Source organism: Candoia aspera, chromosome 13, assembly GCF_035149785.1.
Source record: "Candoia aspera isolate rCanAsp1 chromosome 13, rCanAsp1.hap2, whole genome shotgun sequence".
Lineage (NCBI taxonomy): Eukaryota > Metazoa > Chordata > Lepidosauria > Squamata > Boidae > Candoia > Candoia aspera.
In genome coordinates, this window is record NC_086165.1 from 8,356,901 (window position 1) to 8,370,680 (window position 13,780).

The window sequence follows — 13,780 nt, forward strand, 5'->3', positions numbered from 1 at the left end:
GATGCGTTCCCAGGAACAGGAAGTGGAGGGTTGGTCAGAGCCCATGATGTGTTATTGTTTGTTTAGACTGATCTGACTACACTATTGTTTATGTTTTATATTATGCCAGTGTATTGTTTTTAAATGGTGTAAGCTGCCCAGAGTTGCTTTTATGAGAATAGCCAGCTTATAAATCCAAGAAATAAAAAATAAATAAATTAAATAAAACATGGGATAGCTCTGCTTTTTGAAATGATTAATCCATAGGAAACTCACCCGAGTTAAGGCTTTTTAACAGTTCATAGAAATTAGGGAAATACTGGAGATCCTGAAAGTGATCCTCTGGGGGCAGTTCATTTCTTCTTTCTAAGATGTTGGTGGAAACCCAAGTATTATCCAAGGTATCATCCCGATCAGTGTTTTTTAACACCTTCATAAAAAAATAAAAAATTGAAATATGTATCTTTGGACATCAGAACCAAAATATTTGATACCAGCTAGATTCACAGCAAGAATAATGCCTGACCAGAGAATTAGTCCATTTCCCTTCACCAAACAAGGGATTAGATAAATTAGTACAAAGTAGGCCTAGCAACAGCTAGTAGCCATAGTAGCTAGATTTATAAGAACACTTTAAAAGTCTACTTTTTAAGTACCAAATGCTGGAAATGAACCATAGGGAGTCCATTACCTTAACACACTGCTAGTGAGTACTCAAAAGCATCTTGGTGCCTTCTTATGAAAGAGAATTGGCTGGGGTCATTCCATACATTAAACTACAATATGGGCTGTTTGGTTAGGGCTAAGTAAGTTGTATGAACTCAGCTAATATTGGATCCTACCAAGACAGCACTATTTTAGGATATATTGTGATAGCTGTCTCAGAGATAGAAAAGTTCTTGAACCTAGATGCTGCATTTCCTAAAACAATGATTGGCAAGTGGGCACATCCATTGAACTGTCCCATAATAGTGGGTTACAGTATAGTTAAGAAGTGTTACCATTTTTTCTTTCTGCTTCTCTTTGGTCTGACTGTTACTTCTGCTTGGAAAAGCCTCAGGATCCTCAGATGCTTTTTCCCGATCTTTGGCTTCATTAGCAATCAGCTGCTGCAATGCCTCAGCCACTTCCTCTTCTAGAGTGTAGGTCTGGCTTTCGGTGATCTGGGGAAAAAAGAAGACTGACTGACTTTTTCTGGTTCTCTCAGTGAGCTCTGCCTATGTGCTTTTGAGACAGAAAGGCAAATAGAAACCACACTTTAATCCAGATGAATTCCATTGTAGACTCTGAATCATTTTTATTCTGCTGTGCTGTGTTTGCAGAATCTAAAGGCTAGACTGGAAATTTGAAAAGAAGAGGGGGGGAGGGAGGGAGGAAAGAAAGAAAGAAAGAAAGAGGTAAAGGCAAACCGCTTGTAACTGAACGGTTGTCTCTGTATAAGTGACCAGTTGTTCAGCTCAACTCTATGAAAACTCTGCTTCTTTTTTAAAAATGCAAAACTAAACAGAAAACAGGTTAAGATTCACAGATTCATTGTAATCGATTAAGGCTCCTCTTCACCTCTACATTTGAACTTCTTTTTCCACTCTGGTGCAATTCACATGCTTTGGCTATATCTCTGGACAGCTTGACCATTGATATCACACTGGAGAAGGCTTACCTACAACTCTGCATCTCCCTATCTGGGACCATGCATGCTCCATTGTAACATGATTTGTTTGGTATTATAGTCATTTGAACTCGGAGGTTGTATAAGGTTGCATCTCTCTGGTAATCCTGTCACTGCTGGATTTTATATTCATTTACTTTTCTATTTATGTTGGTTATTTGTATGATAATTTATGTCTTTTATAGTTTTAACTTCCAATGTTATTGTAAACTGCCCAGAGTCCCCCTTGGGGGAGATAGGTGGTGATAGAAATTTGAAAAATAAATAAATATAAATAAATAAACCTTGGATTAGTGTTTCACTTTATAAGTGAACCAAGGCATTTGTCTATCAAACCATAGTTAAAACCAATCATGATTAAGTATAGGATGTGAACCTGGCCAATATGGATCTAGGTGGACCAACGGGCAAACCATGTGTGTGGATTTGCACATCCTTTGTGTGTATGAACCAATGAATAATTATGACAGGATTCATAATCATTTTGTAAATCACAGTTAATTAAATAAATTACATTGGTTTGGGTTCATATAACATGCTGAGCCATAATCCCTGCTTTATAAAACAGTTTACACAATACACTGCCCAAACTAAGCAAATTACAATATAGTTTTGTATCCCTGTCTGAACCAGACTTAAAGCTTGTTCAACTAACCATGGTTAAAATAATTGTGACTTACTGCAATCTGTGAACCCAGGAGAAGAGTCCACTGACTTAGTCGGTGTTAGTTCATTTTTGCATTTTAAAATGGGGCCATAGATCAATGGCCAAGCACATGCTTTGCACTGAGAAGGCATAATGAGTACCAGTTGGGATAGCACTAGACAAGACTGACCATTAGCCTAAAGATAAGCAAATGCCCAAGTGTATCTTTAAACATGCATAATAATAAGTGACTGTTGCATGGATTTTAGCTTGAAGACAAGAGTAATGTGTCAACTCTTTAAGGAACATCCCTTATCATATTTCAGCAGTGATGAAACGTTGTGTTCTCAGTTGAGATAAATTAGCCTGGTTCTTCTGAAGTCAGTTGAAATTATTACTGTTTTATTGTTCATCTGATGTGCAGGGTGTATCTTTCATAAGAATTCCCAGAAACTTTGGAGGACATGGTGATGGGAAAGAACTTAATAGGAAGTACTTCTCATGTCCTTGCTATTTTTCCCCACCTTTTGAGCTTATTTGTCAATCAAAGTTTTCAAGAAATGGGCAACTTGCATATCATGGCCAAGCAACATGTGTTTGATGCAAATTGAACTTACTGTTCAAAGCCTGAGCTCGGATGCAAAACAATACCCCTTCATTTCAAGATGAATTCATTCATTTATTCATTCCTTCGCTCAGAAATTTTCTTTAAAATAGTCTCTGAACCCCAAAAAAGGGATAGGAGAGAAAATCAAGCTGGTGTATAAATAAATAGATGCCCCAAACACTTACCAGGCCCAGATTTAGAAGCTTGGAAACAATCTTGTCAAAGACTCCTCTATCATTTTCCTCATATATTCTCATGGCAATCTTCTGAACAATATCTTCAGCTGTTAATGGTGTCCCATCAAGCTGATGAAGTCCATCTGGGTCATCTGAAAGAATAACAGGGTAATAAAATGATGCTTTGGGGAGAGTTGTAGGTTGGTGGTAGAATACAAGGCCCCAAGTTCAATCCTTGGCATCTCCTTTAGGCTGATGCCTCACTGCCTAGTTTGGAGGGTATAATTTTCTCCAATGTTGTAGGCCACGTTTTGCCTCTAAGTGGCATCCCGGGAACCACCCTCCAAAAAATAATCAGTGATGCCACAATAAAAACCACCTCCCCTTTCCTTTTACATTACATTGAAATTAAATATAGTTAAAATATGATTGCGCTTAATAATATACCTAACATGATTACATTTAATGATGTTTCCCTTCTGTCCCATTAAATGTTACAATTTGGGGACCACCCCTGGAGGTCTCTGGGACTATGCTCAAGGCTTGAAGAGCTGCATGGTGCCTAATGGTAGAGCTGGCCCTGTCTCTGGTCTTAATAATTATTAGGCCCGAATGTCAGGCCAGCTACAGTACATGGAGCTTCAGCATCAGATCAGATCAAATCAAATCAAATCAAATCAGACCTTTGTGATTTTCTGCTCTTCTGGACCAGGGGATAGCAACTTTAGCGTGCTACATGGCTTTGCTGTCCGTAGACTGTCCCCCACAATGTGTGTGCGTGTGTGCGCGTGTAGCTACTCCCATCATGTGTTTTGAGCAGGGCAGACTATATAACAGAGCTCAATTAGCATCGTGCTTCATAGTTAAGTGAAATAAGTACATTCAAAGGTATGTTCTGCACATATCAGGGGTCATTACCTCTTCCTGCCCTTCTTTTTCAAAATGTCGAAGACTAGTTCTAATTGTGAACATCATGGCAAATTCACATCGTGGACGCAGATAGAAATTTGTTTACGTAATGCTGATGAATTAAAAGACATCTATTTCTGTTGTCCACGGTTATTCTAATGGCATCTGGGGATTACTTTGCATTTGGAAGCCGTCCATGAGAACAGGCTGAGGTTGGCATTGATGGAAATGTTCTTCCTGTACCAAAGTGTGTTTTATAGTAGGATTGGATTTGCTAGCAGCACCATAGAGTAGATTTCCCCCACCTGATGCTCTCCAGAAGTCTTGTGACTAGAATTCAAGAAATCGGCAACTTGGAGGAAGATGTTCCAACTTCTCTAGAAGGCACCAGCTTACTTCAAGTGAGTCTTCTGCAGTTAAGTAATACGTCTTATTTTGGGTGTTCATCACCTCACTTTGGGATTCTAAAATTTTGTACTTTTGGTATTTCTGCGAAGTTAGGTTTCTGCAAGCCTACTCTTTTCCCCCCAAGTGCGCCAACATCTATAGTCTTAGTTACATAAGGTGCCATTTTGGCTATCCAAAGACCAGCACTTGTAGAACTCAGCTATGGAACTATGCCTTTGTTTGCATATCACGCTAAGCTTTGATCCTATTGGTTAGGTTTGGGCTTAGGCTGTTTATATGACTTAGCCACTGAAATATGAAATCATGGTTATGTGTGGGCTAAGCTACTATAGTCTGCTTAACAAGCCATGGTAAGTGCATTCTGTGCATAATGGTTTGAATTTCACTCTCTCCTCTTTTTCCTAAATATCATTCATATGCCCACTTCAGCATTATTTGGCATTATTTGGCCATCTTGGCATTCTTGGTGCTTTTCTGCTAAGATTGATGAGTCTACTGTGATGCCGTGCATTCAGAGAAGCTGTTCAACTCATCTGCATATGTAATATGCATTCAAAGCATAATTGTGGCCAGTGAAGGCTAATGCAGTACCTTGATATTTATAATCCACACCACTTTTAGTGGAGTCATATTCATCTACCAGCCTGCGTCTCTTAGTGGAATCTGCATCATCAAGAGCAAGCTGTTGATTATACAGGGAACTCCTGATCGATTCCATTTCCTTTTCCTTTCTGTCTTTTTCCACAGCAGATCTCAGCAGGTTCAAGTCATCCACAAACGAATAATTCCTGAATTCTGGCTTATTTTCTGGAAGATCTGTAATATAGATGTGTGAGAAACCATCTCATGCCTCTGAGCAAGCGGCAATCTGAGTGAGTCAGGAATAAGAAAGTGTCAGGAATAGTTGGTGAGTCAGGAACAAGAAAAGAAGCCTTACCGGTTGAGGGTGGTTTCTTCATTTTGCCTGCCTCTGCTTCGGCAATCTGGGAAGAAAAGACTAAGTGAGAACTTGAACTGGCTTCATTTGGTCCATTTGGCCACCTGCCCAAGACAAGCCAACAGGAGTAAACTGGGCTAGGGGGAAGTATCCTGGGAGTAGTAGTGATGGGGACCAGCCTTACTAATTTGCCTTCTGTTCAATATGTTCTGCAATGGGCAGTGCCTACCATGGCAACCATTTTGTGAATGCACATGCTTTCCTCAAGGCAGCCTTTTCTGAAAGTGACTGTGTTGTTCTTAAAATTTCAAATGTAACTCCCAGCTCAAAATAACGCATATACAGTATGTGATCAATACTTATTAGTACCAATTTATTCCAGTTTCTCGAAAGAACTTTATCCAGCCATTCCTATAGACACTAGGAATGGACTTTTGGCAAGCTGGCCAGGAATTCTAGTTGTTGTTGTTGTTATTATTATTATTTAAATTTATATCACTGCCCATCTCCCCCAACGGGGGACTCTGGGCAGTTTGCAATGTTGTAGTCCCAACATATGTGGGTGTGAAAATAGCAGTCTAATCAACAGACTGCTATGTTTATTCAGTATTGGACTTCTGTGTAAGGAAAGTATTGTCAAGGGAGATTGGATCAATGGTTATACAGTTCACTTAGATCAAAGGTGCACAACTATAGTCTGGAGCCACACGTGGTCTCCCAAAATCTTAACGCCTTTCTAAGTTGTCACCAAGTTACAATTAATATGATGTAAGAGAAAAACATGGAGCTTGTGGAGAGTAATGGGGCCTCCAGCATGTTACTGAAACTTGAAAGGCCAAGTTCAGATTTCAGACTGAAAGAAATAAGGTGTCCATGACTTAGATGATCACCAGTTGCTTAGCTCCAGTTAGCCTTGGTTTTGGAGGTTTGATGGATGGCAGCTAAGGATGGCGAGCATCCAGTGGTGGCTCTTAATTTCTGGAGCAGCCTTCAAGGAGTATCACTGAACACCTATCGCTGAACACATAAACTTTTCTCAAGAGGTGATAAGCCAATGGCAGAGCATATACTTTGCCTGTATGAGGTCCTAGTCTCACCCTTGCTATCTTTAACTAAAAGTAGCAAATGGCAGGTGGCTGAAAGAAACCTGCCAACCTTTGCCCAGTTAGCTTGCAATACTGGATTGAACGGGCAATTAGCCTGACTCAGTATAAAGCAGCATCTTCCATACATCTCCACTTAAGCAGTAGGCAAAAATCATTATATTCCCTTTGATGTTTGCTTTATGTTCTTTAATGCTTTGTGGGTTTTACCTTTGATTTTTTTTTCCTTCTCCCTCTTTAGGTTGTTGGATTATTAATTGCTGCTGGATCTCAAAATATAGGAGCTCTTATTTATTATTTCCTTGTTTTACTAAAGTGTCTGGTAGCCAGTTTGTGGAAACATAGTAAAATAAAGCAAAATAAATATCCCCCCCCCCCCGCCCCCAGGAAAGAATGTCAAACAGAGCCACTCCATCTGCCCTAGCAAGAAAATAAATTGGGCATTTTGAACATGCCCATTGATGCTTTTATTGATTTTGTAAATGGAGGAAGATAAGCAGTAGCTCGGCAGAAGGGAACTGTTCTTTGTGCAAGGGAGCCGAGGTTCAATTTTGGTATCTCAGGCAGGGCTGGAAAAATGTCAGTTTAAAACCCTTGGGAGCCAATGTTTGTCATGTTGACAACAGGAACAAATGGACCCCAGGTCTGATTCAGCCCCATGTTCTTCTTTTTCAAAGAAAAAGGCAAGGCTAAAGTGATCATTATGGAAAGCCCTTAGTGGGGTGGAATCCTCAAAACTTTGTACGGCTATCACTCCAATAATTTTTTTCCTGAAGCTTTGGCTAATCATCAAAACATTCGAGAATACCAGACCATTTTGAAGACTGGCAATTATTCTTTTGTGTGCTTTTGATGTGTGGACATCTACGTCATCAGAGGCATGAATCTGATTTTTTTTGCCAGTGATGAATTAGTCACTCGTCTGCTAAGAGCTCATGCCGTAGCAAGGTTGCAGTTGTACACAAGCTTCTGTACAAACAATTGTATACATTGACTTTTGCAGGGTTTCTGTCCTAGTAAATATACATATATTTAGTTGGAATGTTTATGCAGCACAGGATTTTCGGTGTGTTTGGTTTTTGACTAGTACTATGAAATTAATTCCTCCAGATCACTGGGATTCTCCTGACAATTAGAGGCTTAGCTTTTTGCTGATTTCTACATTACTGAAGTATATTTGTTCAGAAACTTGTTTACCTACCTGTTCTTCCAATGGTCTCTCTACACTTAATTCTCTGTTGTATATTGCTTTATCTAGAATAGAGATATATATATTTAGGCAGCTATGGCACAATGACAGTCTCACTCTCTCAGGCACATACCTACATATATAATAATAAAGCATAGTATTAAAGCTCATCCCCACCTCCTTCCTTAATACTCTACTTGTTTAAAAATGATGAAACAAGTCCCAGGGAAACCTTGTCAGGGGAAAAACAAAACATTTGATTTGTTTTTATTAATGAAATTAAAACTGGATATATTTCTTCACATAAGAGCATCATTGTTATTTCTCATTATACATCTAATGCACATAATAAAAAAAAACCTTATAAGAACTAGACCAAAATAGCAGTAACATAATCAGCTTGGAATAATTAAGAGATTAAAAGATTGTATGACATTAAGAGGAACCCATACAAAGAGAGACTGGGAAAATGTTTCCCTGCAAATCGAACAGGCCCAGCATGAAGAAAATCTAGAATAAAAGGAATAAAAACTTTTTCCTCCAATGTTTTTGAAATCCTCCCCCTTTTCTTCTTTCTATTTAACTTGGCACACACATCAGCTTTAACCTAGGGGCTGTGTTCTGAATCTGTACAAGTAGGTTTTGGAGCCAAATTGGACCAATACTGTATAATTTTTATTCTTTAAACATGGTTCAATCTCTCACAACCTCTCTTCAAGTTATTTCCTTTGTGTTGCAAGGCAATGAAGGGTCGGAATACATTACAACCACTGAAAGATGAGGAACTTTAAAATGGGACAACCCAACATAAGGCTGCTCTACTTACCTTCTCTTGTACCTTCAGGCTTCGGGAAGCCGAACAGCTGGCCGACAATCAAGGACAACACAGTTAACAGCTTGAGCAGCATCTTTCTGCCCATGGGTTAGGAGAAACCCTTGCTGTGGGGCTCAAGAGAAAGGGGACGAGAAGGATCTTGTGCTTGAGCAAGATCAAAGGGCCACCCAGCGAGGATGCTTCGCCTCTTTTTCTTTGTGTGGTGACGTCTCTGGGCGGATTCAGCCAGTAGCTCAAAGTACCAGCTCAATGAATCTGGAGCTATCCAGGGCTTCTGGTGCTGAAATCCTAGCACCTAGAGTCCTAGCTGCTCCTGGATGAAGTCAGCTACTTGGGGAGAATGCTGGAGAGGTTCCCAGTGACAGATCTACCTCCTCCCTTTTTCTGCCTTTCCCTATCAATAGATGAGCTAGTTCCTTTCCCTCTCGGCAGCTCCAAGCAGGGGTGGAGGAGAAAAGAGGGGAGGAGATCAGGGATGAGAAAGGAAGGGAGGGGGCTGCGGAAGCTGGAGCATGCGTGCGCTGCACACACTCTCTTTCTAGCCCAGCCTCACTTGCTGGAAAGAGTTACAGGAAAGCATTAAAGCCCAGTATGAAAATATTCCTTGTTTCCAGGTGCGTTCTGCCCACAAAGATCCTTGCTTCCAGCAGGATGCCATGCCCACCTCATTCTGAAAGAGAAAGGGGTGCACACCATGTCTGCACACATGACAGTGACCCTCCCTTGAAGTGATGCACAGAGTAAACTGACATTTATGATAAAAGGTAGTTTGACTTCCCCAACTCATGGGGTGAGGAGAGCATGTCTTTTTTGCTGGGTGCTTCCTAGAACAAAGACTCAGGCTGTTTCAAAGCTTCTTTCCCCCAAGATTTCAGGAGAAGGGATCGGTTTGCAGCAGCAAAGGGAGGAAGGATGCAACAGTGGATTTCTCTTCAATACAGTAAAGTACAACTGTACAACAGTTTCTGCATGTGACATTTTCACCTTTCTGGCCCATTTTCATCCCCCAGCTGGGTATCGGTCAAACGAGTAAGCATCAATTCTCAGCGTCCCCAGCAAGTATGGCCCCTGAACATTCCAAGGACTGTGGCCCCAGTGCAGCTGAGGAAGAGTATGTAGGAGAGCCTCAAAGATAAATTCGTCTAGAGACAGCTGATTTGGGGGACTTCCAGGGAGAGACTTGTAAGGTCAAAGGTGCCCAGGGCAGAATTGCTATAAAGGAATAAGTGCACCAGATTATATGAGATATTCTCCTCTTTTGTTTGCCATGATGATTACTTGTAAAAGACCATGGAGGGGACACCACAGTAAGTTCTTAAAAGCAACACATGAATTCCAATCCTATGGGTACTTCATACAGCTACCATGTTGACAGATTTGGGTTGCTCAGAGCCTGGATGGGAAAAGATGGAAGCAAGGAACAATGTGAATGAGCTAAAGTAAGTAACTCCTCCAGATGATGATGATGATGATGATGATGATGATGATTTTCATTCAGTTTAGAGGTCATGTGATTCCGGATGATTCTGGGTGGCTTATATTAAAAAAGTAAGAACAATTAAAAGAAGAAACAGATCATAAGCAACCAGAAGACGGACTCTGAATTACAATAAAACAATCTACAGGGGTTCAACCCCCATTGGCCTCGCCTGGGAGAACAGCCAAGTGTTCAGTTACTTTCTGAACATAATCAGGGTGAGAGACGTACTAATCTCTGAGTAGTATGATTGTATCCTCTTATAGCTTAATTTTTTCAATAACTGGTGAGGGTAAATGGTATGTCTGAGTATCAAGGATGAATTACAATTATTTCTACCTCTGAAAGACATGTGGGAAAAAACTGAAATAAATAAACAAGAAAACAGAAGTTACAGCAGAAATTCCTTAGTATTTAGCCTATTTCAATAAAAAAATAGTTACGACAGCAAAGCCCAGCTGTATCCACAATACAGCAAATGATTTATAAACTAAAAGTAATGGTATCATCTGTATATATGCATGCCCACAGAAATGCCTCAATCCAAAATTATATGTATGCTCTAGTTATTTAATTACACAGGAAAGGCAATCTGTTCATGCTCGGAGTTTGTCTCACTGTATTTCACAGGTGCCTAGGACTGGCTCAAAAGACTCATCCTTCGCTCTCTAAGAACTATTACCACTTTCCATGTTCCTCTCACACATTTCTGAACTAGGACCATCAGCTTCCAGTGCTTGGAGTTCTCGCCATTCCCAAACAGCATATCTAGCGGACAACATAACACATTCCACTTTCAAGCCCAAGGAAGTAAGCGGAAGCTTTTGGATGTATTTCTGTAATGTCTTGATTTAGGCACAGTATCTAGAGGAACAGAAGTTTGGAACAAAAGACACAATACCAAGACTGAAAACTAGGCAGATCAATTTCTAGGGCTAATGCGGTTTGATTTTCTGTCCTACTATGGTGCTTATAGGCAAGTATAATGATCATGCACTAGTCTCTTAAACAAGGTCCTCAGATTTGCTAACACCAATTAAAAATAATTACATCTCTTGCATAGGAACCTTTTCTCCTCCTTCTACCATTATTCCAGCTCCTATTACAACTATCTCCACAGCCTGATGCTCAGTAATATATATCCCTAAGTTTAAAGCCAATTACAACAGACCCAGGGCAAAGGAATGAACCACTGAAGATTGCTCTCTTGTGCTACTATGGGATAGCTGCATTAAAATCAAGAGAATAACGATCTGGAGAAATAAGTGAAGAAGATTAGATATCAGGAGACAATGTAATAGGTTTGTGCACTCGCCTGGCACAACAGGCAGAAGATTGGACCAGGAAACAGTCAAAAGTTTACAAGCTTTCCTGCATGCCTCTCTGCAAATGGCCTCAACCAATTTTCTCGTGGTTGTTGTGGGGATAAAATTAAAAGAGCCCTTGTGTTCTCCACTATGAGCTCCAAGCAGAAAAATGAATGTAAGGGGAAAAGGCAGACAAGAAGGGATCCCAGAAGTAGATTTTTGAGTGGTAAAAATATGAGCTCTATACAATCCTGGGTTTGAAAACCATTTTTTGGACTCAGTATTTAAATCTAAGAATTCTTAGTGTTATATGAAAAAAATGGCCTACAAAGCAAAAAAAACCCTTAATCTTCACAATCATGTTTATCTCCAGGAATTATCCATGTGCATTCCATTTGCATTCATAGGAAAAGGAAACAATGGCAGGCTGAAGCCCACTCCTCTGTTTCCAAGTGTGCTCATCTGACCAGAAAAAAAAAAAGGTCAAGATCTGAGTGTTGGTAGGGAGTACCTTGGGATGCTAGAGGCAGTGGCAGGTAGTCATTTGCCTTCTAGCTGATCAATGTTTTGTAACTAGCCAAGCCTACAATGAAGCCACATTGTGAATAGGCAAGCTGTGTCCAGGCAGCTTTTTGTTTGAGCACCCACAATATTCTCTCAACATTTCAAACATGCTCCCAAGTCCAAAAATTTAGGGATCCCCACTCTAGAGGGCGGTAAACTTGCTCCATTGTGCCATTTTCAAGAGAGGCACATAAAAATGCCCGTAGGCAGAAATCTATTGATTGGATAGCACAGTAACTACTTATGGGTAGAATCTTGGTGTTCTTACTGCTTTGTCCCTGAAACGCTTGATCTACCCTGCTCTTTTTCGATACTTACTGGCTTTAGTCATTTCCTGAAAAGTACTGATGTCTGCTGGGAAGCCCAGAATAATCAGTGTTGGGAAACGATGTGGAAAGTACACAAAAAACATGATTCTGTATCACAACATTAAAAGGAGGAGGGAATGGAGGACCCAGAAGGAAGTTAGGAGAAAATAAATCACACGCCTGCACATCTCCAAGGATATTCTGGAACACATAGGCTAATGTTTGTTTATTTTGAGGCACTGGAAGCAAAGTATGGCCAGATGGTAGCTGAAATAGCAGCAATGCACTGTAGTGGTGAATCACAGTAATGGAAACTCCTGCACTTAAGTTTCTATTGCAGTGTTGGGCAAACGGTTTTCCTGGTTGAAGATAGGCATAATTTAAAGCCCAGGGCAATGTTGATGTGACTTATGTCTTACACTCATTACCCTAGAAGTACTCCTAGATGAAAGAGATACACACACGTGCTGTCAGCCCCACTAGGTAGACCAGACCAGGAAATCAACTCCACAGGAACCCTAAAACTACTTTTGAGATTAACTATAGGAACAGGATCTAGCAAGTCTGATTGTGCTGTCCCTCTTCCTCCTCCTCATAGTTCAGTGACTTAGAGAGGTGTGTGTCTGAGCTACTTCTAAATGTTATTTTGTTCTGGACTTAAAAATGCTTCAGCCTCCTTTGCCTAGGCAACAGATCCTACATCTCTCTTTTACAGTCATCTTCTTCACTCTCCACACATGCTTAGTACTACTTTGGAACAGACTGAGCAGAGAATACCTGACTGTGTTTACATAGCATACTATGCTTCTGAATGTGGTTAGCAAGGCTATATATGCTGTTGTTTTGGCCTGTGTCTTGTGCAGCCCTGTAAACCAAGTCCAGGGAGGTACACATATCCTGTGAACCTACTGAATGTCAATTTCTGTTTGCAGGAACCAGAACTTGAAGCCAACTTGGTTTCACATTCCAGTTCCTGCACCAACCACTCTGAATCCTTTGGCATTGCCTTAGATAAACCTCTGAATTTGGTCAGAGTTGTGCAGGCCATGAAGTACGGTGGCCTACCTTTGGCCCTGCTTATTACAGAGGCTTAGCATTCATGAAAACTCAGCCAACAGGTGAGTCAGTCATTTTTGCACTGCATCCCAGATGTGTACAGTGCAGCCATTCCACAAAGCTGCTTCAATAAGAGAAATAGCTGAATCTTGTCTCTTTAATTTTACTCTTTGGTTTTGGTTTAGCAAGTTGTACAAATCCAGCTATTGTGGTTTAGAAACTACGGTGGACAGCTTAATGCAGTATGTGAAGGCAGAACATATTAAACAAATGACTGTATTGTGTAAAGTCCAGCCAGTGGGCCATTCCCCCATCTGTCTTTCCCTTGCTTTTCTTAAAAGCAAAATAACTATAAATGATCCCTAACTACAGAACAACAAATCAAAGAAACAAAGGAAAACAACAGCCCCCAAACATGAATTGGTGAAGGATCTATTGCTAAGATCCAGCTGAATGAGTTTGACCTTCTAGCTGAAGATTAAAGTCCTAAATAAGTGACTTTTTTAGAAACTTGGAACTTTGCACTCAGACTGTAATACTATTCAGTGGAGAAAAAGGATTACTTCCCACTACTATTATATGGTTACTGTTACATGTTTGCATTGTTAAA

At 40.3% G+C, this 13,780-nt stretch overlaps 1 protein-coding gene across 2 annotated transcripts in view; it reads right to left on the reverse strand.

Moving 5' to 3' along the window:
- SCG3 (secretogranin III) overlaps nt 1-9,688 on the reverse strand; it is a 29,303-nt gene extending 19,615 nt beyond the window's left edge. Inside the window, exons 1-7 of one of the 2 annotated variants that reach the window (XM_063313936.1) lie at nt 8,450-9,688; nt 7,636-7,688; nt 5,332-5,377; nt 4,986-5,210; nt 3,087-3,229; nt 981-1,142; nt 256-409 (exon numbers count right to left, since the gene is read on the reverse strand). In XM_063313936.1, coding sequence (XP_063170006.1) covers nt 256-409; nt 981-1,142; nt 3,087-3,229; nt 4,986-5,210; nt 5,332-5,377; nt 7,636-7,688; nt 8,450-8,543 — 877 coding nt within the window. In that variant the 5' untranslated portion in view covers nt 8,544-9,688. Of the gene's footprint in view, nt 1-255; nt 410-980; nt 1,143-2,328; nt 2,460-3,086; nt 3,230-4,985; nt 5,211-5,331; nt 5,378-7,635; nt 7,689-8,449 lie in introns of those variants that run through there. The other variant, XM_063313937.1, reaches the window with a different exon arrangement.
- Between the last annotated feature and the right edge of the window lie 4,092 nt (nt 9,689-13,780).